The following is a 25,714-nucleotide window of genomic DNA, read 5'->3' on the forward strand; positions in this document are numbered from 1 at the left end:
GTGATGGAGTCCATTTATATTGATGAACATTTACACTAGGTTTAGCTGTGGGAGATTGTGATCTGGACACATGGGTCCCCAATTCTTCTCCTGTCCCTGCTCTGTAAACAACACGGCACATACTGCAGGCTGTTCTGTGTGGGCATATGGTTGGTTTCTATAGCTGGATACTGTCACCAGGCAGTACGGGGACACGCCCGTCCTGATATAGTCTCTCCGGATAAAAAGGTCTTATTTCTATTCTTAATGAATTAAGCTAACTCACACATAGAAATGCACTCAAGACTATGGCCTTAGGTCAGGATATTTAGCTCCAGCTCGCTGAAAATCTTTAATCATAAGGCCAGCCACACCTGTTTTCATTAATAAGCACAATATAAGAACAACTTCTACTATTAATGCCTGCTAATACCTTATTTCAATGACCACTACGCCCGAAATTATAATGCATGCCAGACTGCCAGTTGGTGTAGTTGCTCGTTTTGGTATTTATGATCTACTTATTCTACTATTTTAGATCAAGGGTGTTGTTTTAAATTATTTTGGTTAGAGGCAATCTGAGAAGCCATCGTCAAATAAAGGAAAAACAGCGCAAAAGTCTGTCTCGAGGGACTAGGTTAGACTAGAGGTAATCCATAAAACCCATAGATGCACAAATCTGTCTTTTACTTATAATGAAGGGGTTTAAAAATACTTTTTGAAACTTTTCTTTAAATACAGGAAAATGTTACATTTATTATAGGTATGCGATACCGATACAGCTTATTAAGCAATAATCAGGTTAAAGCAAATATTCTTTGTACACTTGTCAATTGAGAATTTGATTAATCCGTAATAACTTGTGAACTATGTGGTATGTGGTGTTCTTCGTGGCTAGTGTGGCTCACTTGCAGATCACTTTGCTATCGCAGAGGCTAAATTGAAAAGACATGTTTTCAGTCAACACTTCGAAACCCGAGTTTACCGAGTTCATTGACTTAGTCTTTGCCTGCCGAACCCGAGTTCCCCGAAATTAGTTTTATTGATACTGTAGGGGGATTTTGATAATTTATGAGACATAAGAGGTTTTCCGTGGCTACTTTGTGACACGTCACGCGTTTGGATCACGGTGACCGGAACATAACAAGTCTTGCTTGCCTCTGGGGACCGCTGAGTAATCTCCCCACCATGGAATTCTATGGACAATAGGCGGCATGCTACGGTCGGCTGTGTTCTGATTACTTTTTTCACTGGCCGATCATCAGGGATAATTTTTCCGACATTCGGACATTTGATCGCGCTATTTTAAGGCACCCGTGGGTGGAATTAATTAATTAAGCAATAAATGTGTTTTTAAAAATCTCTTCTGAGTTCTGCTGCTCAGATGCACAACATGCTTTGAGTTAGTCCAATAGGGTGTAATGAATCAGGGATGTGGCTCTGCTGTGCCTCTTCACCACCTGCATGTTATGTTTTAAATGGTTATGTCTTGACTCCTCTTGCTATTGCATTGTCTTGTGAAAGTTGTGTCGAATTGCTGCGTTACCTCGCATCGTGCCTTAGGGTGTTTCCAAAGACAATCATCCAGCTGTAGTTGGAAAATAAAAGGTGTATTATATTGCATTATAGTTGAAGTGGTTGGTCATCTTACTGTCTGTCTGCTGTAGGTTATGAGGGTGGCAGCCTGCTGAAGTTCCTACGGGACATCGAGCACAGCACAGACGTGGTGTTGGACCGCTGGAACATAGACATCATCCCTGAGGATAAGGAGGAGAAGGGAGACCCCGTGCCCTACAGCATCGTCAACAACTACTTCTCCATAGGAGTGGTAAGGAGACGGCTGCAAAAAAGATAACCACATATAGGCTACACTGTATGCTTTCTCAGTGTCCCCTTGTTGTGCATGCAACCAGGATTTACTTTTTGTTTTTCTACAATTTGTACCTGCATGTTGTTGTTTTTTTGAGTGGTGCAACCACTCCAAGGAACAGCAATGTCCTAACCTATGTGACTATGTCCTCACCTATGTGACTATGTTTAGAGTACCAGTAGGGGCAAAAGTGGCGCTGTTGTGCCAGAAACAGAGAGAGAGAGATAGTGTTGCACTGTTGCCTGCTAATTACAGAGAGAGAGAGAGACAGAGAGAGGCAGGGGGAGAGGGGAGAGGGGAGTTGCACCACTCAGTTCACACAGGTGTGATTTTTTGTTTGTTTTTTGTTTTTTGCATCTTGGCCAGGTTAATGGCCGTTTCCCCCCACAGAAAAAAAAGCCAGGTTTCAGTTGCTTAGCAACCCTTATCTCTGACGGAGTGGCTGGAATAAGGCTCAGAGATAGTTTTTAATGGTTAGATGGTCTGTGTGAAACTGTCTCAGACACAGCTGGTCTCTGATCAGCCTCCAGTGCAAATGGGGATGGATGTGCTGTCAGTACAAGTGATGCGAAAAAGTTAACTTCTCTTGACAAAGAATCCAAATCTTCTTGCAGACACTAGTGTAAACTATGGACAATTTCCATTTCAAAGTCATCGACTTGGTTGATGGCCTCTCTAGGTCATTAAAATAACGACAGTATATTTACATATTTGTACCATCTGGTCATCCAAATGGAGGCAAACAACTGAGTTAGAGACACATAAACTGGAGAACAGCCATGTAGGAGTCACTAGTGCAGCGACAGAGATCATTTATCGCAGGTCGGGTAAATACATCCAGCAACGCACTGTACTTCATAGCAGCGTTCTGCTGAATGCTGTGTTTGACCAATTAGATTTGAGCATTCAACCAAGTTGTGTAATAATGATATTTATAGCAAGCAGAAAGAGTTCAAACTAACTCAGGTTTTTCCCAGAATTGAATTTTTTGCTGTACTGCAGCTTTCTATAAATAGCGGGCTAAGTCCCAACTTGTGAAAAATCTGCATGTAGACCAAGCACAGCACAGGTGCAGTAGTCAATAAATCAGCATACTGTACATGCAGTGCTAATGGAAGTATCAGTACTGCACTGTAGAAATACTCTGTTACAAGTAAAAGTCCAGAATTCAAAATTTACTTGAGTAAAAGGTACAAAAGTATCTGCATCAAAATGTACTTAAAGTACCGAAAGTACTCATGGTGCAGAAAGTCTCATCTCAAGCTCACAATGCGTCAACACTTTTATTTTTCGCAAAACCTGACTAATGAGTTGCATGACCAAAACAAATGACCCAGCGTTAGTGGCAGGCTTGAGAATATGTAACATTGACTCAAATATACCGTGTGGTTACTCAAAATGTGCAGTATTAAGGCAGTAAACATTGTACAGCATTGATAGATAGGAGGTTTGTCATTCCCTGCGCTGACTTGTCACCGTGGCAGCCAACTGTCCTTACTCTAGTCTAAGGCATACTGACACACTAATCCCCAAAATAAAACAGGGAATGAAAATGGAACTCTTACTCATTGCATATATGGCCATAAATATGCAGCGGTGACATGCAGTATGCTTGATCAACACACAGGTAGAGAGAGGTATGGGGGAGGTGTTTGGGCATGGGGAAAATATACCACCGTCATTATATAATAGTGTGTGTGTGTGTGTGTGTGTGTGTGTGTGTGTGTGTGTGTGTGTGTGTGTGCGTGTGCGCGTGCGTGCGTGCGTGCGTGCGTGCGTGCGTTTGTTTGTGTGTGCGTGCGTGCGTGTTGTGCACACTTGTGTGGGTGGTTGTAAACATAAAGCATATGGTCAATTTTTTATTTCTATAGAGGTCGTTATGGACATCCGGTATATGCAGTACGCACGCACGCACACACAAACAAACACACACACGCAATGCAGGTTTGATGGCAGTAGAATGAATAGCAAGGCTCAAAGCTGTCTTGTTTCATCATATGTGCAATGCATGTGGATTCACTAACCCTCTGACCTTCTCCAAACAATGGCTTGTCTCTTCTCTGTGTCAGAAGAGGAGGCTGGAGGGCTGCGGGTGACAGGGGGTAGATACACAGTGGACAATGTTGTCTCTGTGGTGAGTCCGCGTGGCAGTGCCACCATGTCACATATAGCCTGTGGATGGTATTCTTTTGACAAACATGGAGTGTTGGTTTTTTATCATATTGACATGTTGGTCAATTCAAGTGCCAACATTGAGCATGTTTTGAGTGCAAATAAATTATAAGACTTTATGGATTTGGGCATTTTAAAGACAGCAGTCTTAAAAGGCCATGCCAGTGGTCTGGCACGTTTCACCCATCATTGAATATGACTAACAGGATACTTGACATTAGTGTTGCCCAATTTCCAAACAGAGCATACAGGAGTTTTGTGGTTTTCGAAGAAGCAACTGGATAGAGTTCATTTCAGTACACTTGCAGTACACTTGCAAAGACTTGCTTCAGATAGGTAATCAAACACCATACAGTATAACTGCATAATTATTGTGGATGTGTGTGGACCTACTAATCATTTACCAAATACTTGTTGTTTTAACTATTAATTGAAATATTAGATATATTTTGAGACATGTTTTGTTTTACACTCACACGTACATTTTTTGCTGCTACATTTTGTCAAATATTTCCTTCGAACACAAATATATTTTCTAAGTATACCGTAATAAACAGCAGTGTTGTGCATGCCTGTCCTACAGATTTGCGCAGCGCTAGTGTGTGTATATACTTATATGGTCATAGTGTTGTTCCTGTGAAGTACTGCGGCATTAATAAGGCCGTGATACACTGAAAGTGTCACACGCTGGCACTCCAAAAATATAATCAGCTCTAAGCGGCTGCTGTCAATTTAAGCAATGGGTGCATTTGACAACGAGTGCGTCCAACTCTTTCAGTGTGTCAGGGCATAATGCTGTGACCACTCTCCACTGTGGCATGGCCATTCAACTAAGCGACAGATCGCATGTGCCTCCAGGAGTCCTGGTGACAGATGGCCGCTTATCTGGGCGTAAATGACACCTGAACAAACCAACGACTGACTCACACCAGTTATGTAATCATTAGCGGGCCCCTAAATCTGGTCCAATAACCATATTGGGTCAGCGTTTCCTGCCTTCCCAACGCGGTGCGTTGTGATGACGTACGCTCGTCCCGCTATTCGTCATATAGGGCTAAAATGGTTATTTATGGACATAATAACATATGGCTGTCCAGGACCAAAGCACTCAAGGCTACAGATTCAAATGTAATCTATTGCGGAATTAGACAGTTTGCGCCAAGAGTTGTCTTTTCTGCTGTTAACATAATATTACACTTTGGTAAAGGTTTGGGTTGTGTATTTACCATGCCATGATTGACTCCAAATATTGGTGAGATATCTTCAGTAGTTGCTCCATTGTTTAGAAATTGATCATCCAAAATAGTATCCCCATAGAATTATATTGCAGTAGAGTTTGAGCACATAAACAAATATGTCCATTGAATTGGACTGAATGTTATGGCCATTGTTGAAATGCATCCACTTTGTGCAGAGGAGGCCAATCTGTGTGTGGGTGTGTTCATCATCAGGTCAGGCCAGTGGGTTTGTGTTTTGCTGGGCAGCAAACAGCAACGTCAGCATCCACAACCATAAGACTAAGACGAGGATAGATGGTTATATGAGACCTCTGCTTATGTTATGGTTTCAGTTTCAAATCCTTGTTTCCTTCTGCGGTTTCATATTGCAGTCTTCTTTTGCCTTTGAGTGTGTTTACTGGACGTCAGTCAGACACCATTTATTGCAATGATATTATATTATATTTGGTAGTTTGACTTTGCCTCTGTGATGCTTTAGATTAGAACAATCTGTGCAAACATAGCATGACACAGACTCTGAGATCACAACCTATTATATATTGAATGTCATGCTGACATAGTGAAAACCTAAATGCTACATACAGAAGGAGGCAGGGGAGGTAGAGGGAGTTTGTTCACTGATGAGCTGTCCTTGTTGCAATGAGAGATGTTGAACATCTGGTTTATTTACTGAATAAAAGGTTATATTGACAAATTTGTATGATAGATTATGTTAACATCCTGTAGTAGTACTGTCATACTGCCTTAGTTCAAGTGTAAACATGTCAGGGGGACCCGGGTTTGAATCACGAGTTCGACATAAAAGTTACAAGTTGAAATAGGGAGCGTATAGCATGGGGCTGTTTTGACTTGGTGCATGCCTGAACTAGTTCAATGTTCTATATTAGGGTTAAAAAAGAAAGAAATGTTCACTAAGAACATTACACAACATTATACAAGTTCAGTCAGATAACTCAGGACTAGATTGAGACCAATAATAGCTACATTTTTTATACAATGTAAATACAAGTGTGAATATTACATGATGTTGGCGTACATGCTCTGTTAACCCATTTTGGGCGGGAACCCCTTTCGGTGTTAGCATCATGTTATGCTTTAGCTATTGAAAAATAGCAGATCTACAAGCTCATAGCGCGCCACCGAGTGGCGCGCTACGAGCTTGTAGGTCTGCTATTTTTGAAAAATCGAAGAACGACTGACATAGAAACATAGCTTTTTCAGAAAACTGTCAGGATGTAGAAGACATTTTTAGAATCTGATGGGCTAACCAAGGGAAAACAGAACCCTTAGGGAAAGCAGAGCTGTTGGTGCTGCTGCTGTGGTGATGGTGGTGGACAGCAATGAATCAGGTGAGCTTAAGTAGATCGCCAATTTGGTTGACTGCTTGACACGTAACGTACCATACAGTACTGTACATCGCCCACACAGGGGGCTGCACATGCGTATGAACCACTGAAGTGTATGTGCCTGAACTAGCTTCACCATATGTGAAAATACCAAATTATTTCAGGCAAGAGAAGATAATGAATACATTTTTCTGATGTTATTATTATTTTCATTTTCAGTCTGCACTAATTTCACGCCATCATGTGCGCATTCAGGTAAAATATCTGTGCCTTCTCTTGCCCCTCAGCCTCGAAAGAATCTTGTGAGAGTATTTACAGAGAGAGGGGGAAATGACACCATGCCAGCAGCCATTAAAATGCCAAGGAAGACGATCCCTAAATGTGTGGACATGAGCTGTCTCTACACACATGGCATTGGTATCCAGCACTGTGGTGCTCTGCCTGCTTATGGGTCATGACATCTTAGTTGACGATGGTCTTTTGGTATTGAATATTGGAACATATAATTAATTGAATATGAAATTCTGTTTGCCTTTTAGGCTTTGTCAACAAAAATTGCATAGGGTAGATATGACAAATAACTTGCATACAAACCCTATTGTGGAAATATACAAAGAAATTACCAATCAAAATAAATAATGTACTATGGTCAAAACAGGCCATATCCTTATCCAAAGTAATGAAAACAATCTAAATGGTAAACGGTGCATTTATATAGCGCCTTCATCCAAGGTGCTTTACATAGATGCATTACATTCACCCATTCACGCACACATTCATACATACACTGATGGCGGCGGAAACCATGCAAGGCACCAACCAGCACATTGGTTCAGTGTCTTGCTCAAGGACACTTCGACACTGACTCTGCATGGGCGAGCCTGGGTTCGAACTGACAACCTTACGGTCAGCATCTGGCCACTCTACCCCTGAGCCACCGCAGCCGCTACAGGTGTAATGGGTCGTGAGGTTGTACATCGACAATGTTCCTATTTTCACTATTTTGGAAAATAAATATAAACGTATGAAAAACGCCCAAAATAGGGATGCCAGATTGAAAGCTTTGACAACTATGTGGAAATAATGCTGAAATATGATATTTCTGTTCATTTCATCCAGCTGTTTTTATACAGATGAATGGAAATGATTATTAATAATGGATACCGTCTAAATACCAGTGTCTCCCTTTGGTGAGATTATCTGTGCTGACATCAGTGTTATCAAGTAACTAAAGTAATATATTACTTTCAGTAATATTATTACTTTTTTCCAGTAACTGGTAACTTTTTTCCAGTAACTAGATCTAGACTCTAGGGCGGATACGGAAACGATGCACACCTGTCTGTACGTGTGAAGTATCGGATATAGAAGGGCGGGCCTTAAACCGTCCGGAACACGGAACAACAAACTAGTGTGTGACTAGTGGTAGACTGCAAGAGAAGTAAACAAACTAAAGATGGAGGTGGAGTAGACACCGGCACCACACAGCGTTTCATTCACTACGTGGAAGTATTCTCATTATTTTGAGTATGTCCGCGATAAAGACGAGATGAACATTATTGTCCGCTGCAAGTTGTGCATATAGGGAAGAAGGTGTGGTTTTCATTTGGTCTGTAATGAATGAATTCATACACAGTAAAAGCATGTGTACACTATACAGTAGGTCTACACTTTTCAGAGTTAAATAAACACTGCAGAATAGGGGTGGGGGGGGTAACTAGTTACTTTTGGCAGGGAGTAATACGTAGTGTAACTATATTACTAAGTAATAAGTAATACATTACTGTTTAAGAGTAACTTTGACAACGCTGGCTGACATAAGCATTATCGGTGCTGACATTAAGGCCAGTGGTACTTTCCTCGCTGCTAATATGCAACGTAATTTGCAAGTTGAAGCGATAATATTCCCCCATTGGCATACGATATGGCTTTGTTTATGTCATTATTATGTCATTATTATATTAACGTTGTTAACGTTGACTCCCTGAACTCCTTGTTAAAGAACTAGCATAAACTTGTTCATGTGTCTATGGTGTACAGTACCAGTAGTATTTGCGCATGACAACAACAAGTCTAAACAATGGGACAGAGTGTGTGTGTGTGTGTGTGTGTGTGTGTGTGTGTGTGTGTGTGTGTGTGTGTGTGTGTGTGTGTGTGTGTGTGTGTGTGTGTGTGTGTGTGTGTGTGTGCAGGAGGAGAGAGAGAGTGCTGGCACGCGCTGAAGGTCAGGGGAAGTATCAGTGACAGGAAGTCAGCGCCTGCCAGTTTGGGGCCAGGTTACCACAGTAATGAATGACCGTGCTGAGTGACACCTGGCCCGTCTTAAAGATAGGAGAGCAGCCTTCTAGATAGAACACACAAACTGTAAACACCACATGTACCTACACCTTATATGCACTGAAACACACAAACACATCACACATTGCTTGCAAAATGGTGGTCCATCGTGACTGTTACACAGTCAAATCCTTAGTGTTTATTTAATCACTTAAGACCTATACATTCTTTGTATAAATAGTGAAAATAGCTGATCTGCAAGCTCCAAATGTCACCAGCTGTGACACGTTATTAGCAGTATCTGCTATATAAAAGTTTTTTTGGCAGAAAATAGGGATGCCAGGGTTATTTATTTATTAAATTGTTAAATTGTGATATTATCAAACATAAATATCAAACCTATCAGACCCAAAAGGAAATGCCTGTTTTTAATTCAGTCTGACCAGAAGCTGGGATAAAACATAATACTGGCGATATCCATCCCAAGAGCAAATTGGACCCTGGCGATATGAATTTGCCAAGTAGAGATGTAAGTAGTTTTTTTCAGTGCCACTGCACCAGGGCGTATTCACCTGTGTGGGCCTGCACATCACACCTTGTGTGTACCGTGTGAGGGGCCTGGCAAGAGTCCTGATGAAGGAGATTATGTACAAGCAGGAGAAGACTTGCTTCCCTGTTCACCGCAAGAGATAGCCAGCAGCAGCGAGCTCAATTGGTAGCAATAGGGAAGTAGACATGCCTTGTACCCTCTCTCTATTTATCAGTGATCTGTGTTCTTGCACAGATGCACGTGCGTGCACACCAACACACATAGGCTGTCCTTTCCTCTGCCTCTTGTATAAGAGTACTGTTCAAAATTCTGATTGTTTGTTCCCGCTCAGTCCTGTACCAACTGCAACACTCTCATAGGTTCATGGGGAACAGTCTTATGAGTCATAATGGCACCTGTTATGGACAGCTCTGACATGGACACAGATGGACTGAACAATATGTGGTTACGCAAAGCACAGCATGTGTACAGTACTTGTGCTTCTTTATCTCACTTGCATTATAATAATAATAATAATAATAATAATAATATTAATAGCATTGTAGTAGCATCATTATTATTATTACTGTGCCAACAGAGGTTGTGTTTGGAATTATTTTATCCAGATTCTGTCCAAAAATCACGCAAATCGTTACACACTATCTCTATAGTCATGTGTTCAAGATGGATCTGTCCGATATTTCATATTCCATCCTAATTGGCTAACATTGGCTTTCAAAATTTGCAGGATTGGCCCTTTTGTAACAAAAAGCCTCAAATCACGAACGCAGCGTGCAATTTACGTGAAATCTTTCACAGACTTTCCTACTAGGCTGAGGAATATATCCCACCCTTTTCACATTGGCCTATTATAGTGCCACCAGGAGGCCACAACCTGACCTGGCCTGATGGAGACCTGTGCCCCGAGGGGCACTTTTTCTAGTTTCCAAATGCTTCCGTCATACGGTCATACAGCTGGAGCAACGGAAGCTCTATCAGGAGTATTATTTCGTCTTTATAGTCCCGCAACAGAAAATATATTTTAAAATATATTTTCGTGAACGGAAATGGCAGCTTCCTTACTCAGATTTCGGGAGGTGTAGTTCCAGCCTCTATAAGTATATAGCATTCGAAGATTGTGGAATAGTTGTCTGGCTACGCGAGACTAGATTTGGAATAATGTGTTCCTCCGCATGTGTTACATTACATTCAGTGGTGTTTTCTACCATTATAGGCTATATGCGTACATTGCGTATGATGTGCCCAGGTTTTTGAAAAAAGAGCATAAACCATCAGCTATCATTTAATCCATTGACCATGCGTGAGCCTACTCTATACGTGTGCATGTCGCGCAGGGATTTACAGTTACGGTATACCATCTGAAAAAAACTAGACTACACCACTGGTTTCGGCGAGGCAGAGGGCCCCAGGGTGATGCCCCTGGTCCCTGCCTGGCTGTGGGTGGCTGTGCCTGGGGTATGGAGGCAGGGGACCCAGGGCCAGGCCCCTGGTCCATTCTCCTGGTAAAACTACTCACTATCAGTTGAAAATAAGTGTGTGTCGACTTCACAATTATAGGAACACGTACCCATCTAGACCTTCCCTAACAAACCAAGAATAAGTGTCAGCAGTGACAAGTACTATATACAATACAGGGTAATTGAGGAATAGTCACATCAGGCCATGATGACCCACATACTGGACAGCTTTCAGCCTTCAGGTAAACAAAACACACATTTTCGACCCGTATTATATTAATATTAGCATTATGACCTTTATATAATACATTTTTTAAATGTACTAACCATAAGTCTAACCCAACCCCTAACCTTAACCAAACTAACTTAATATAATGAATGAACTACACCAATTCAGCTACAGCGATGTTGACAAGACACATGGGCGAGGTGGTTTATGCAAAGGGAAATGGCTACTACCTGACTTTGTTGAGCGAGGCGAGTAACACAAAAATGCATGATTGTTGGAGGACACATGCTCACAATTTTGATTTCTGGCTTTTGCTGTGTGGGCATACAGTCAGCCTCACATTTGTCTCTGGTTCAGCACACACTATACAGCCCAGTAGTTACACCTCCAGTATCAGATTCCTAACTGAGCCTAGCAGGCAGATAGAGATGCTATTTTTAAGACCTGATATTTGCTGATGTTGTGGGATCTAAGCGCGCTACTGTAGCTCTGGTTCTGATGCAGAGGGCAGCCTCGGGAGAACAGCTCCAATGGATGGATTGCAGGGTGACAAGTGAGGACGCGTGTCATTGGGCATGACCAGCTGTCATTGGGCTTTTCACCTTCTGGTGAGCGATGAAACACCTGCATTGGCCGGCAGGGTGGCAGGATGCCAGCCCACAGTGCCCACTACTGGTGTCGTCTGTTAGAACACCTCCCTCGGCTTTTACTATTAAATGTACAGATACAGAATATGCAGCAACAAGGAGATGATGGAGGGCGGAGGTTGATAGCTGGCTGCTGTTAGCTCTATAAGAATCTAACGTGTACAAATAACAATACTGGTTGTCTAACACTGTGACTCATTGGTATACTAGGACATTACTGCCGACCATTTTCCAAAGCTGAGGAAACCGTTGGATTCAAATAAAGTATGAAAATCTAAAATAGTTGTAACATTTTAATAACGCTGGAACATTTTTAAACTAAAGCTAAACAAGAATAAAAATACACCCAAGACCATTAAGGGGAAATAGGTCAGTGTTTATGTAAATCATATGGCCAAGGCTGTTAATAGACAATGACATGTATTGATGCTGGTGGTGTCCTTTTAATATAGTTTTTAGTCAAAACCTACAGGACATACCGCAACACTAAAGCTTTAAATAAAAAGATCGTATGAGAAATGAGCACATTACTTACAACACATATCCACATCCACTCTAAAAGGATGCATCCATATAATGAGCATTTGACTCGTAAACAGGCAGTCAGGGGCAGAGAGACCTTGCCACCTGAAATGGATACGGTTGATATGAAGCTGCCAGTGCGGATCACTACTGAATCATGTACAGCAGCTTGGCGTCTAAATATAACTGCTGATTTGTAACAATGACAGGTGAGATAGAAAAATGTAGACGTTAGGTCATTTCTCTGAGAAGCCTAAGAATTGTAGCCGATTTGTATGCTCTCTTTTTATTCTCTATGAATAAATGAGTACCTTTTCACAGTCAGTTGATGGTCCGTCTAATTAGAGGTAGAGTGTTGAAAGAAAATGTTCATGAACTGTGTTGAAGCTATTCCAGTATTTGCTTGACTCTCTAACAATTTATGGAAAATGTCTTGTATTGTCTATTGTGCCTCTCCCCAAGAAGCCTGAAACTGAATTAAAAGACTTCAGGCCCGATATTGCTCTTACTTCCATTTTGGGAAAATGTTTTGAAAGAGTTATAAGCAGACAAATTACAGCTTAGATCATCTCCAATTTGCTTATAAAAGCCAGAGAGAAACTGATGATGCAACTATCAGCCTGTTTAACACCCTGTCAAAGCATCTCCAAGTCCCCTACCACTTTGCCAGGGTCCTTTTTATTGATTTTACCTCTGCTTGTGTCATCTGGTGTGATAAAAGCTCCTTAGGGATCAATGTGACAAAAACAAAAGAACTTGTCATTCATGCAAAGAAACATGTGCAGTCCATTACAATTAGTGGACAAATAGTGGAGGTAGTAGACAATTTTAAATATTTAGGCACATATAATGACGGCAAACTCAATTTCAGTGAAAATACTGACCAGATTTTTAAATCTTGTATCCAATGCCTCCACCTACTACGCAAGCTCAACTCCTTTAGAGTGAGCAAGCATATCATGGAAACAGTCTATAAGAACCTGATAGAGGGAATCTGACTTTTAACATGGCAATGTGGTATGGCAATCTTAATGTAAAAGGAAGAAGCAAGCTGCAGCGAATAGTGAACCTAGCCTCAAAAATCATTGGGAAGAGACAGATCAATTAAGTTGTATCTACAAGGAAGTACTTCGGGAAAAAAAGCTGCCAAGATAGGAAATGACCCCTCTCATCCACTCTGCAAGGAGTTTAAACTACTTCCCTCTGGTAGATGGTACAAAGTACCAAAATCTTTAAAAATGCCTTCATTTCTAATGCCACAAAGGCACTAAATTATACCATGTCTCGCTAGATTGTTTTTTTCTTCATGTATTTGCCACTGTTGTCCTGCATTTAATTTGCCATGAAGATAATTGTGTTGTTGCTGTTGTTGTTGTTTTTACTGTTGTTTGAGACCGAAGACAAATTTCCACACGTGGACAATAAATTAAACTAACTAACTAAACTAACCATAGGAGTAAAATCGCCTGAACTTTCTATTGGCCACAAATGAGCGAAGAGGTACTGTAGTAAATGAGAAAAGTCATTTAGACAAGCAGCAGACACTGTAATTATCAAGGCATCAGTCACAGTGCCTCCATGCATTAGATGCGGTGGCAACAAACTGTATTGTCTTATGTATCATGTCTCCGTTTGACACTTTGGCCGCCACTCCTCCTACCAGTTTATTAAACGTCCCCTCATCTGTTAAAAAATCCCTGATGCATCCAACATAGTGGCACTTTCCATACATGAGCTCTGAAGATCAACATGTGGAGCTGACCTGTTCTGACATTCCATTTGTTGATCTGACCTCATCAAACCCTGTACACTCAAAAGACGCTCCATATATGGCCAGAGCTCATCAAACCCTGTATTCAAGACACTGCCCCCGCTGCCACCCTTAGATCTCCATATATGGAGCTGACCTGTTCTGTCATTCCATATGTTGATCTGACCCCCCATGCCAAAGCGCCAGTGCTCGCCCAGCAGTATGCCGTCACCCAGGCGGATGCGTGCAGGCGAACTCGGTCACTTCTCGCCCTCACGGCGTCGTACTGGTTATTGCGACTGTAGGTCGCATTTACTATGAAAACCTGCATCTCCCGTCAGTTAGTCACACCTCCATATATGGTCACGCCTCGTGACATCATGTCTCGTGACATCACACCTCGTGACATCACGCCTCGGACACGCCACACTACCATGGCCGCCATCTCACGACACTGACCTCTTTTAACTCTGGATAACCATACATGGAGAAGACTGGATCATCACCTAGATCTGCATATATGGAGCCGGCCAGCAACTCTACATCTGACCTCAAACCCTTACATCTCCATATACAGTTTAGAGCTGAGGCCTGTTCTGACATTCCATATGTTGATCTGTCCCCACGCGTCCTTCCTGTTCTGACATTCCATAATGTTGATCTGATCTCATTAAACCCTGTACACTCAAGATTATATCAAAAATAACTTTTGTTCAATTGACAAAGTTACACAGTATGACTTTGAGGGGTCCGGTTGACATTATCTGTATGCTCATGTATCATCCTGAACCTTCTTTGAACTTAATATGTGAGATGGACATGTATTAGCGAGAGACAGATGCCACCCTACAGCTGCAAGTTGAATCTGGGTGGCTCTGGTCAAGCTCAGGCTCTGGTCATCATGTTAAGTGGGGTCAATTTAAGGGTGGTCTGTTTGACTGATCACTTCCACTCAGAGTTTAAAGTGTCCAGTCCAGTACCAGATGTACTGCCGCACAGCTTGGAATAACAGTAAGCAGGAGCCCAGCTTGTCACTAAAAGATGATATGGGATTTGTGAAATCGAATAATCTAATTTTATCTTAAATTCAGAGCATATTTTTACGGTGCAGTTCCATGCTATGGTATCGACTTGACCAACTGAATGGTGAAAATCTGCTGAAGCAGGCATGAACACATGTTTTGATTTGCACCCGTCTCCTCTTACTCAATGTAAGCCTCATCAACGTTCACTGTTTGGTATTCTAGACAGACGACCATGTAGACTAGAGCAACTTAATAAATCTTTAGTTTGTTCATTATTCCAGAGAATAAATGAATGCTGCTGTCATGTGCAGACGGTCCTTGTATGACTTATCAGGGTGAAGTCCACCTCTGGCCCAAAGGTCATGGGTTAAACAAAGGGGAGGGCAGAGTCCTGATTGAGTTGCCCCAAGCACCACCTGACCTTTCATTCAATGATCTTTCTCATTATTATTAAACCCACTCAACACATTTGTGCAGTTGTGTGTGTGTGTGTGTGTGTGTGTGTGTGTGTGTGTGTGTGTGTGTGTGTGTGTGTGTGTGTGTGTGTGTGTGTGTGTGTGTGTGTGTGATACAGTATGTGTGTGATATGTACACGGCAAACTCCTCAGTGCTAATTTTTTGACAGTGTCATTACATTTACATTTGTCTGAATTACAAACTGACTTACATTTACAGTGAGGATTTTACTATGCAGAGTTTACTGAGGTAACATCCAGGTAACATCCGTTCTCTCCCACAGGACGCGTCTATCGCCCACCGCTTCCACCTGATGAGAGAAAAACACCCAGAGAAGTTCAACAGCAGGTGAGAACAATGAGAACAATGATTGCTCTCAGATCACATAGCAGTGAAAGAACAAGACAGGGTCTAATATAGTGGCCTGGCTTCCATCCTTATTCGCCCCTCACGTTTTTATGCTTCTGGGAACTCCGTTTAGGATCTCGGATGACATGTTGATGATGTCATATTGACACTGTGATGTCATTGATTTTCAAATTTAGATTTATTTGACTTCCAGTATATAGTTTTAATATATTTGGTCATTCATTAAATATTTGGTCGATCCAGTGGTTTGCGGTCTCGCAATCACGCACGCAAGCATGAATGCACGCACGCACACACACACACACGCACGCATGCACGCACACACGCACACAGCCTCCAAGGAGCCATGCTGTAAAACTGTTATGCAGCTGATGAAGGGAAAAAAGTATAAAATACGAGAGTAAGGTTTAAAAAGTAACACGTATAGTTTAAAAGTAGAGTGAGAGAGATAAGAATTGTGTCGAATGGGAGACTAGAACTGGGGGACATTGAAATTGAAACGGTTGAGAGTGGTCAGCAATCAATACCACGAAAAAAGCTACCCGAGTTTTGGGATCAATACATTGGCATTGGCTGGTTTGTCCTAGAAATGATGTGTAAGAGATGTCAGAGTCCATGGTTAGTTACATTGGCTGTATTTGAGGTTTCCATAGATAGACAACATAGATGCAAGCACTTCACTCCTTAGTAAAGTTACTCGTGTTTTCTGTGGCCTTGAGACAGCCACAGATGTGAATGCTGTAATTGGCCATTTTAGCATGCACTAGCTAGCTGTCTGACTTTGACACTGTTCCCAATCCCTGCCTAATGAGAGATTTGTATTGTTTGTTTGTTTCTGTTGGTTGCCATTTAGAAAACATTAATTGCAGGCAGCAAGCCGTGCTTGTTAACAACTTAAGCCTTGTATACTTTGTATGATCAATTGCGAAAATAGCAAGCTCATGTGAGCTTGTATATCTGTTATTTTTTAAGTGGGGAAAATGTGGAAAAAGGAATGCCAGGGTTTGAGTGGTTAAAGGCAGCTAACAGTATTTTGTCTACATTCTAGGGCAGGCTACATGAAATTAAATGAGAGGTAGATGGTAGATGAAATGGGACTTTTTAAATGTATTTCTTCCTGGTGACTAAATAGCCCTCACCATATTCCAGCACAATCGAAAGTATCTTCAAATGGCAATGAACGAGTGAATAACCTTTAATTACAGTAAATGTTATATCATGGCTTCTGTCTCTGAGAAGCACAAAGGCAAGGAGGAAGTTAGAGCTAGAGAAATATTCGTCACAAGCCAGAAGATTAGAAAATAGACATCTTACTGGGACCAGATTAATGGCACCATTCATGTGATGGGACGATGACCCAACTATATAGAAATGACAGTTTAGCTATGGCAATGTAAGATTATGGGTCTTGCGTTCACTTGTGCATGCCCTCTGTATGAGTTCCCAACTTCCCAATACCACTCTCTAAAGTGGATAATATTGTAACATAACTTGTTAACTCATAACTCGGGTGACCCAGCCGGGGTGGGGTGATCAAGTCCCGATTTACGTCCCAGTAGCTATACCCTCGATCAGTCCCTTAGGGAAAAACCAGGGACACACAATCCGCTGCTCCAGAACTACTCTGCCGGTACTGGGCGTGCCATCCGGCGCGTGGAGGGACTAGGCACTGTGGGTTGACTCCTGGCCGGGCACTTCCTACGTCTCACCAGGTCCTCTCCTGCTCTCACCAGGAGTACAACCAGGACCTGTGCGTTGCACCAGATTCCAGCACCAGACACTTCATTTGGGAGTGGTGGATTCTGCAGGCTCCACCGACAAGGCAACATTCCATAGACTGTAAAATAAAGTAATAAAGTGTGTCTTAAAGTGCCTGCAAGCAGTAGTGCTCTCTCTCTCTCTCTCTCTCTCTCTCTCTCTCTCTCTCTCTTTCTCAAATCAATTTCAATTCAAAAGGACTTTATTGGCATGAGAAAACATACGTTTACATGTCCAAAGCAAAAGTAGAACAAACTTTTCCTTTCTCTCTGGCATGTGCTGTTCATATATAATACACAATTACAACTATCCAATAACAATAATTGTATTTGCGATTGTTTGTGATTATGAAAAGGCATGGACAATTATACTGGAGGTCTTCATCCGCAGAAGAACTGGGATGTATTTTGTTATCACTGCCCACGCTGTCCCGCTGAGTGCCCTGCTGTTGTTGGCCAGCCGACTGATGTGTTGTTTGGACCTTAAGAAGTGAATGGTGGTGGTGTCAACAGACAGTGATGGGCCCCTCCCATCCCAGTGGGTTTTTATGGCGTTACGAGTCCTTTACGAGTCCTTTCATCTCTCCTTGCTTTCAATTCCAGGAGCCTTTTCTCCAGCCACACTTCTCTCTGAAGATGCTTTCAAATGCACACAGCGGTACACCCTCGATAGCCCTGAGCTGTATGCCTGGTGGTTATATGGTGCATGGTCAGATAAGTCTGGCCCACCTCTACCTGTCCTCTTTGATGGCAGACCCCAAGGTCATTTTTGAGGAGCGCTAGCCCCTCCAATGTTTAGCTATCGGAAATTACGTCTTATGGCAGCCAAGTCTATGGACTTTTAATGACGTAAAAAAGAAGCACCCCGCGTGATGTAATGTTGCAGCCAAGTCTATGGACTTTCTAATGTCAGTTTAGAGCAATTTGAACAAACACATACAATGTTTGTTAAAATAACTGAGGTGCCCCTCACTTCACACAAATGTGATGTTTTTCTGTGTGTGTGTGTGTGTGTGTGTGTGTGTGTGTGTGTGTGTGTGTGTGTGTGTGTGTGTGTGCGCGCGCACGTGTGTGTGTGCGTGCATGCGTGTGTGCCGTGCCGTGCGATCCCTCACTCAGTGGAGCATGTTTGTGTGCTTGTGGATGTGTTTTGTTGTTCTCGGACATTTAAAAGCTAACCTACATAGTCAGCTACAGTGTTGCCACTTGCCAGCGAGACTGCATGCTCCCTAGTGTGCTCTTTGTGTGTGTGTGTGTGTGTGTGTGTGTGTGTGTGTGTGTGTGTGTGTGTGTGTGTGTGTGTGTGTGTGTGTGTGTGTGTGTGTGTGTGTGTGTGTGTGTGTGTGTGTGTGTGTTGCAAGTGGGATATATACCATAGGCCGAAGCTGAAGCCACCGAGAGAAAGAAAGGGTTTATACTGTGCATCATCAGCAAACAAGACAAGTTTAGTCTTTGGGTGAAGATATCACATGGAACGAATTATGTAATAGTTCCCAAATACAAAAGGCAGAGACAGTTACAAGAAATCCCACTATAAGATGTGCTTGTAAGATTAGCAGTTAGAAAAGTACAATTGCTAAAACAAATTAACACATTTGCCGCCATGGCGTAGATCTACGTCTTTTGAATTAATCTGGCCTACCGCCATTGGCGTAGATCTCCAGTATGTACGGAGATCTACAGTACGTACGGCCGAGGCACCTAGGCTGGTAATCCAGCCTGACAGTGTGTCGTGGCTTCGAGTTCCGATCCCGACAACCTTTGCTGCGTGTCTTCCTACCCATCTCTCTCCCCCTTTCTTGTCAAACTACTGTAATCTAATATCTATCAATAAAGGCAAAAAGGCCAAACAAATATCTAAAAAGAATAAATAAATCATCCATCTTGATCACCGCGCGCATCCACTCGCACTGTTTCTCTTCCTTCCAAATGCCTTCATCTCAGATTCCTTGTCCCAGAGTGCATCTCTGGATACAAGCTTTACTCAACGCTCCATAGCCAAAGTAGTAATCGTCGCGGTAAGACTGTGTGTGCTCTCCAAGCGAAAGTAAAATAGCCGATCCATCCCAACACAGCAGCAGATTAAGACAAATTATTTGTCATCAATAATTTGTCTTAATCTGCTGTGTCCTAATAAAATGTTGTCACTTTGGCTATTAGCGTGTGCGGCCACTTTCTTGTTTTTTCAAGATTCCCTCTTTTCTAACATATCACTACAAACATGGAAAGGCACACAAGTGGCAGCGGTGGCCGAACGGTTTGCGGAGCGGTCTTGATACCGGAAGGTAGCCAGTTCGTATCCCCGGACCGGCACGTTAAAATTACCACCGCTGAAGTGCCCTTGAGCAAGGCATTGAACCACTACCATGAAATGTTCTATGAGCAGGGCCTGGCTGTAAACAAGTATCTGATGCTTAGTCCAGTTACCCTGGGTAAATATAGTAACTTTGCTTTGCTTTGCTTACAAAGGTAACAGCTATATTAAACACAATATCAATATGGCATAGGCAGTATAAGAAACAGACTGATGCTGAAGCCGTGCCTTGGCGACAGTGGAGTGCTGTGTACTTTCTCTTCGTCATAGCACTGGGTAAAGAATAAAGAGCTTGTTTACGCGGGCCTCTGCTCTGACTTACTTTGGAGCCCAGGCTCCATTGTGGCTTTTTACAACACGGGCGGTGTTTCATGTTGTTTACATGACAACCTGCGTGCACGCAGCTGCTGTTCACCGTGGCTAATTAGACAGAGAGACAGACTATATAAAGGAGCATGGAAAAAAAATGTCTGAAAGAGAGAGAGAAAAAGAGACACAGAGAGAGAGAGAGGGATGGCTTGTTTACCATTTGAAATTAAATTATTAATGCCTGAAGTTTCCATCCTTCGTCCCAGATCTGTTTTCCAGCATCACATGCAGGATGAAGAGGAGAGAGTGGTGAAGGATAAAAGAAATACACCTTCATTCTCTGGGGAGCTTCTCTCTTTGATCCATTAGACCAAGACATAAAGTGAAAATATGTTAAGAGAGATAGAGAGAGAGAGGGAAAGGGCAATCGACGTGAGTGGAGAACAGGACACATTCAGTATATAATAAACGTGCAGTCTCACCAAAATGTAATGGTGCATCGACCTATAAACCCCTTTTTGGACACATGGGGAATCTATCAGCTTCTCTGAAGTCTGTACATTCTGCCTGTACATTCACACGCATTCTTCTACATGCTGTACACTCCGTACACATTGTGAATGTTTTCATTTGGCACCAGCATTGTTGTTATTTGCCGTGCAATAACTTGCTACCCTTTTATTGAGCTCCATTGCTGGGTGAGTATGTGCATTTTAGCTCTGATCCAACCACTGCACAAAATAAAAACTAGAACAACATAGTAGCTTCTAGCCAGAATGTTTGTCAAAGTATGAAGCTTTACTTTGGCTATGAACAGCATCCACCCCACTGAATCTCACGCTGAGTAATGTTTTTCTACAGTATTTACAATAGTACAATGGCAGACACTATTCTTCGGTTTGTTATTACAATGTTCTTTCACCGCTTTCTTGCGTTCTTTCAACGCTTTCAGCAAGGAGTAGACAGTGGACGGAGATTTTGTGACTGATTCATTGTAGCGTTGAGTGATGTTTGGACAGCGTATGTGTCCGATCTTTTTCTCCATGCCAATTTGGAGTTGAATAGAATTAGCGCTAGAGATAGAGCGTTCTTTCTCTACGGCTGAGAAGATGTCATCAGATGATGAATCACCTTTGACCTGGCGGGGACTTGAGCGTGTGAGAGGCTGCATGCTACACTTGGCAACGTTCTTTACTGTCTTCTCCCTGTCATTCACAGATTCCCACGTTCTCTCTCTCTCTCTCTCTCTCTCTCTCTCTCTCTCTCTCTCTCTCTCTCTCTGTCTGAATATCACCCTTTCCCCCTCTGTATTTGTCTTTCTCCCTACCTCCCTCCCACCCTATCTTTTTCAATCTCTGACTTTTTCAGTGACACAGTACACACACACACACACACATACACGCACACACAGACACACACACACACACACACACACACACACACACACACACACACACACACACACACACACACACACACACACACACACACACACACAAGCGCGCACCATCCCCCACTCATGTGCACACAGACACTCACAAAACACACTGACCCTCTCTCTCCCCATTGCTCTATTGAGACAGAGGGTGTGGTGTGGAAGGGGACATGTGTGATTCCTGACACCTCAGTCTATGGAAGTCCATCAGTGCGTGACAGCAACAGTAGCCAGACCACAAGGAGCCCAAAGCTCAGGTGCTAATGACCTCTCAGACTGACCACAATGCTCTGAGCTTTTGTCTGTGTGTGTGTGTGTGTGTGTGTGTGTGTGTGTGTGTGTGTGTGTGTGTGTGTGTGTGTGTGTGTGTGTGTGTGTGTGTGTGTGTGTGTGTGTGTGTGTGTGTGTGTGTGTGTGTGTGTGTGTGTGTGTGTGTGTTTGTGTGTGCGCGCGCCTGCGTGCCTGCTTGCGTTCGTGTGTGTGTTTAGCCCCGGTGGGGGGATGGGGAGAGGAAGTTTTGGATTAGGAAGTGTCGAATGGCTCTTGTGTGGGGATGAGAAAAAGACCTTTGGATGCCTTTGTTGGTTTGATTACAATAACAATAGTGGGTCTTGGTTAAGGCCAGCGGACAATCCATTTCCCAGCTCCACAATGAAAATATAGAGGACAGCTTTAGCTGGCATGGGGCCCGGCATATTGTAGAGTGCATAATGCAAGAGTCCCAAAGTCTTATTTAAAAAACTCTCTTGCCTATACACTTTGTCCATTTAGACCTGAGAACTGATTCTACAAATGTCTTCTATTTCATGTCAAGGACCCCCAGAATTATATGTAATTGGCCGTGAGCCCAAATCTCAAAATATGTTGTTCCAGGGACCCCCCAGAACCAAAGATTTGAGTTAAAACCGTTCGCTCTAAAATAATATATATTCAAAGATTTGCGCCACATTTTCACGATTTTCGTAGCTTGTAGATCTGCTATTTTTCAATAGCTTCAGAAAAAATATGCACAAGTGCACAAAGACCTGCACACCGTCTGCACTTGCAATACGATAGCTAAAGTATAACATAATGCTTAAAAGTGACTCCACACCAAGCAAACTTGTTCAGACTAGTCAAAGATAGCTTAAAACTGTCAGATTGCAACAGACTAGCATTTTTTAATCAGCACAAAACCAGTCGCCTGACGAAACATTATTTTCCCCGGTGCAAATTGCAAAAAGCAGCCTGCTGCAGTTTGGCGGTGGCAGTGTTGCCAGTTCTGCTTATTATAAGCGACTTTGGGCTAGTTTTCCTGTAACATAGCTTAATATTCATAGTTGCCCGTTGCTTTAGTTTGGGCGTATTTCTGAAGTGTAGTTGTTTATTTGGGCTTGCTTTCATAATTCTTTTTGAAAATAGCGTATGTAATAGGGCTCAAGTGGTGAAACTGGTTGCTTCTTTTGGGCTTGTTTTCATAGACCTGGTCGCTTGTTTCACTCACAGAATCTGGCAAGCTAGCTTGTCGCCAAACTGGAGCCTCTTATCATCATACATCATCTCATTCTGGCCAATCACAATTTGCGTCCTCACTTTTCCGTCTTCACTTTTCTGTTCCCCCTTTTCCCTCAATTCGTACTTTGCTCAGCCAATCAAATCATTGCTATGGAGTGATCAGCCAATCAAATCATCGCTATGGGGTACACACACACAAAGCTAGGCATAGGAGGGGCTAGCGCTCCTCAAAAATATTTTAGTCCATTGAAATAATTAAGTGAATTGAAGGCTTATGGATGATTTTAAATTAAATTTGTAGACTGTCTGCAGTGAAATAAATAAATAATAGTATTTACAAATTACAATCTGATCCATGCTCAGCCGTGCCCCAATTAAAGTTATTCTGGGTTGGTTTAAAGACGGGGACTCGGGGGAGTTGAGAATTCAGAATCTGCCTGCATTGTCATTCAGATTATGTATGCATTCACATAACATTAACACACATACTGTAGCAGCAGGGAAACTGCCCACCACCCTCGTGTGAGAACAGACACGTGGTGAACTAGAAACTAATAAGTTGGGTCGATTCACCCCTGGCAAACACCGCATAGCATAGAGAATTCTAATCGATTCGAAAAGGGATTTGACAAGGATCGCAAAATGCTAACTGGCTAAACATGGCTGATGGTATTTCCTGGACTGTTAGCATTTTGTGCCTTGAATCAAATAATTTTAATAGGGTTTGAAATTGTATTTTGAAACGTAAAAGTAAGTCATCAGAGGTCACAGAAAAGAGAAAATCTAAATAAAACTCTATTGTCCATCTAAATTTTGTCTGGAAATAAGTCCTATTTTGGGTACAAACTTGACAAAACTCATTTCTGCAAGAAGTTCACCTTGAGTGTGTCAAAGTCTCAAATATGGGCAGCTTTATCTCTGCTCATTTAACCAGGAAAAGCAGCTTTCTCAGCACATAGTGTTATAAGTGCTACAAGCAATACAACGTATTGTCATCAACGTGAATCACTGATGGATGACAGGAAAAGACACCCAGCTATAGGCACTGTGACCTGAATGCGTGTTTCGATCCGTTGTCAATAGGCATTATCCTCCATGAGCCATCCAGTGTGGGGCATCATTGCTTTCTTGTTTTTGCATTGACTCATCCAATGTAATCAATCTATTCTGGTGGTTGTGCGATCAGTTTCTATCTCCATGCTACATCCCTCCTGCCTCCACCAAGAGCCTGCAAGTACAAGCTATTACTAAGCCCTTACGTAACAGCTCTATAGTTCCTGTTAATATTAGTGTCTTATTACACGCATGAGACATTTAGAGAGGGGGCATTGTGTCTGTTCTTCTCTGCTGCAGTTCCTCTGCTGTCCTGAGGGGGAAATAAACAGTCACATGCCTTGCTGTCTGCAAGACAGACACACATCATCATGACAAGACAGACACATGCAAGAATACATGCATGCGGATGACACATAGACCCAGGGGGGTCTATGTGTCACACACATACACACACACACACACACACACACACACACACACACACACACACACACACACACACACACACACACACACACACACACACAGTGCAGAGTCAGGGGTTATATAACTGTGGGGCACAGGAGCCTCAAGCAGGGATTACCTCAACAAGGATATACTTATTCTGTGTACCCACTGACAGCACTTCTCATATGAGTAGACATTAAATTGCCCCTTGATCCTACTACACCTACAATGTGACCTGTATGATGTTAGTTATATAGGGCCTGATTTTGTGTGTCTTACTTACCAGTTACCACCATGTCATATGTCTTAATTTAAGACATATTGCTATTATGGGTGCGGTAATTTGCGCTCTGTGCCATGGCTAACTTGTAGATCTGCTATTTTAATTTCATTTGTTTTCAAATTCATGGCATTTCTTTAATTACAGAAATGTTTTGGGGGGATTGGTTTTTGAAATAATAATCAAAAACAAAATGTAGGAAACAAAATAAAGGGACCCATTAAAATGTGTCCGCGATCCACAAATGGGTCCCGTCCCAGTGTTTGGGAAACAGTGCTTTTAGAGCATTACCGATTGGTCAGTGAAGAGGTGAACACCTACTGATCTGAGAGAGAGAGAGGGAGGGGGAGGGGGAAGAGAAAGAGAGATGGAGGGGGAGCGAGTGAGTGAGCGAGCAAGGACGAGGGGTGGGGGTAGAGGGGCTGCGGGTCGAAAGGTCACCACACTCACAGAGGATTATGGGAGATGCTTATCTCTAGGCAGGGGCAGTGTGGTTGGGAGGGGCATGGATGGGGCGAGGGAGTATAGGCGGGTGTACCGGCCCAGAGGTCTTGCACCCTCAGGGCCTTACTGGAGCGGCCAAATCGTGTTTTCATAACATTTTGTGTCTGTTTTGTGGCTTTTTAACCCCTCCTCCCGCCCCCTTCCACCCTCATCCCCTCTCTCTCTCTACCTTCCCCTCGGCTCACCATATTGCCAGTCTTCGACTTCCTCTCTAGATGAAACGTGATTCCG

The 25,714-nt window shown here is 42.6% G+C and overlaps 1 protein-coding gene across 1 annotated transcript in view; it reads left to right on the forward strand.

Moving 5' to 3' along the window:
• dgkg (diacylglycerol kinase, gamma) overlaps window positions 1–25,714 on the forward strand; it is an 89,178-nt gene that overhangs the window by 41,286 nt on the left and 22,178 nt on the right. Inside the window, exons 18-19 of the mRNA XM_079518859.1 lie at window positions 1,647–1,807; window positions 15,802–15,866. Coding sequence (XP_079374985.1) covers window positions 1,647–1,807; window positions 15,802–15,866 — 226 coding nt within the window. The remainder of the gene's footprint in view (window positions 1–1,646; window positions 1,808–15,801; window positions 15,867–25,714) is intronic.

The sequence above is a fragment of the Electrona antarctica genome, assembly GCF_951216825.1.
Source record: "Electrona antarctica genome assembly, chromosome: 13".
Lineage (NCBI taxonomy): Eukaryota > Metazoa > Chordata > Actinopteri > Myctophiformes > Myctophidae > Electrona > Electrona antarctica.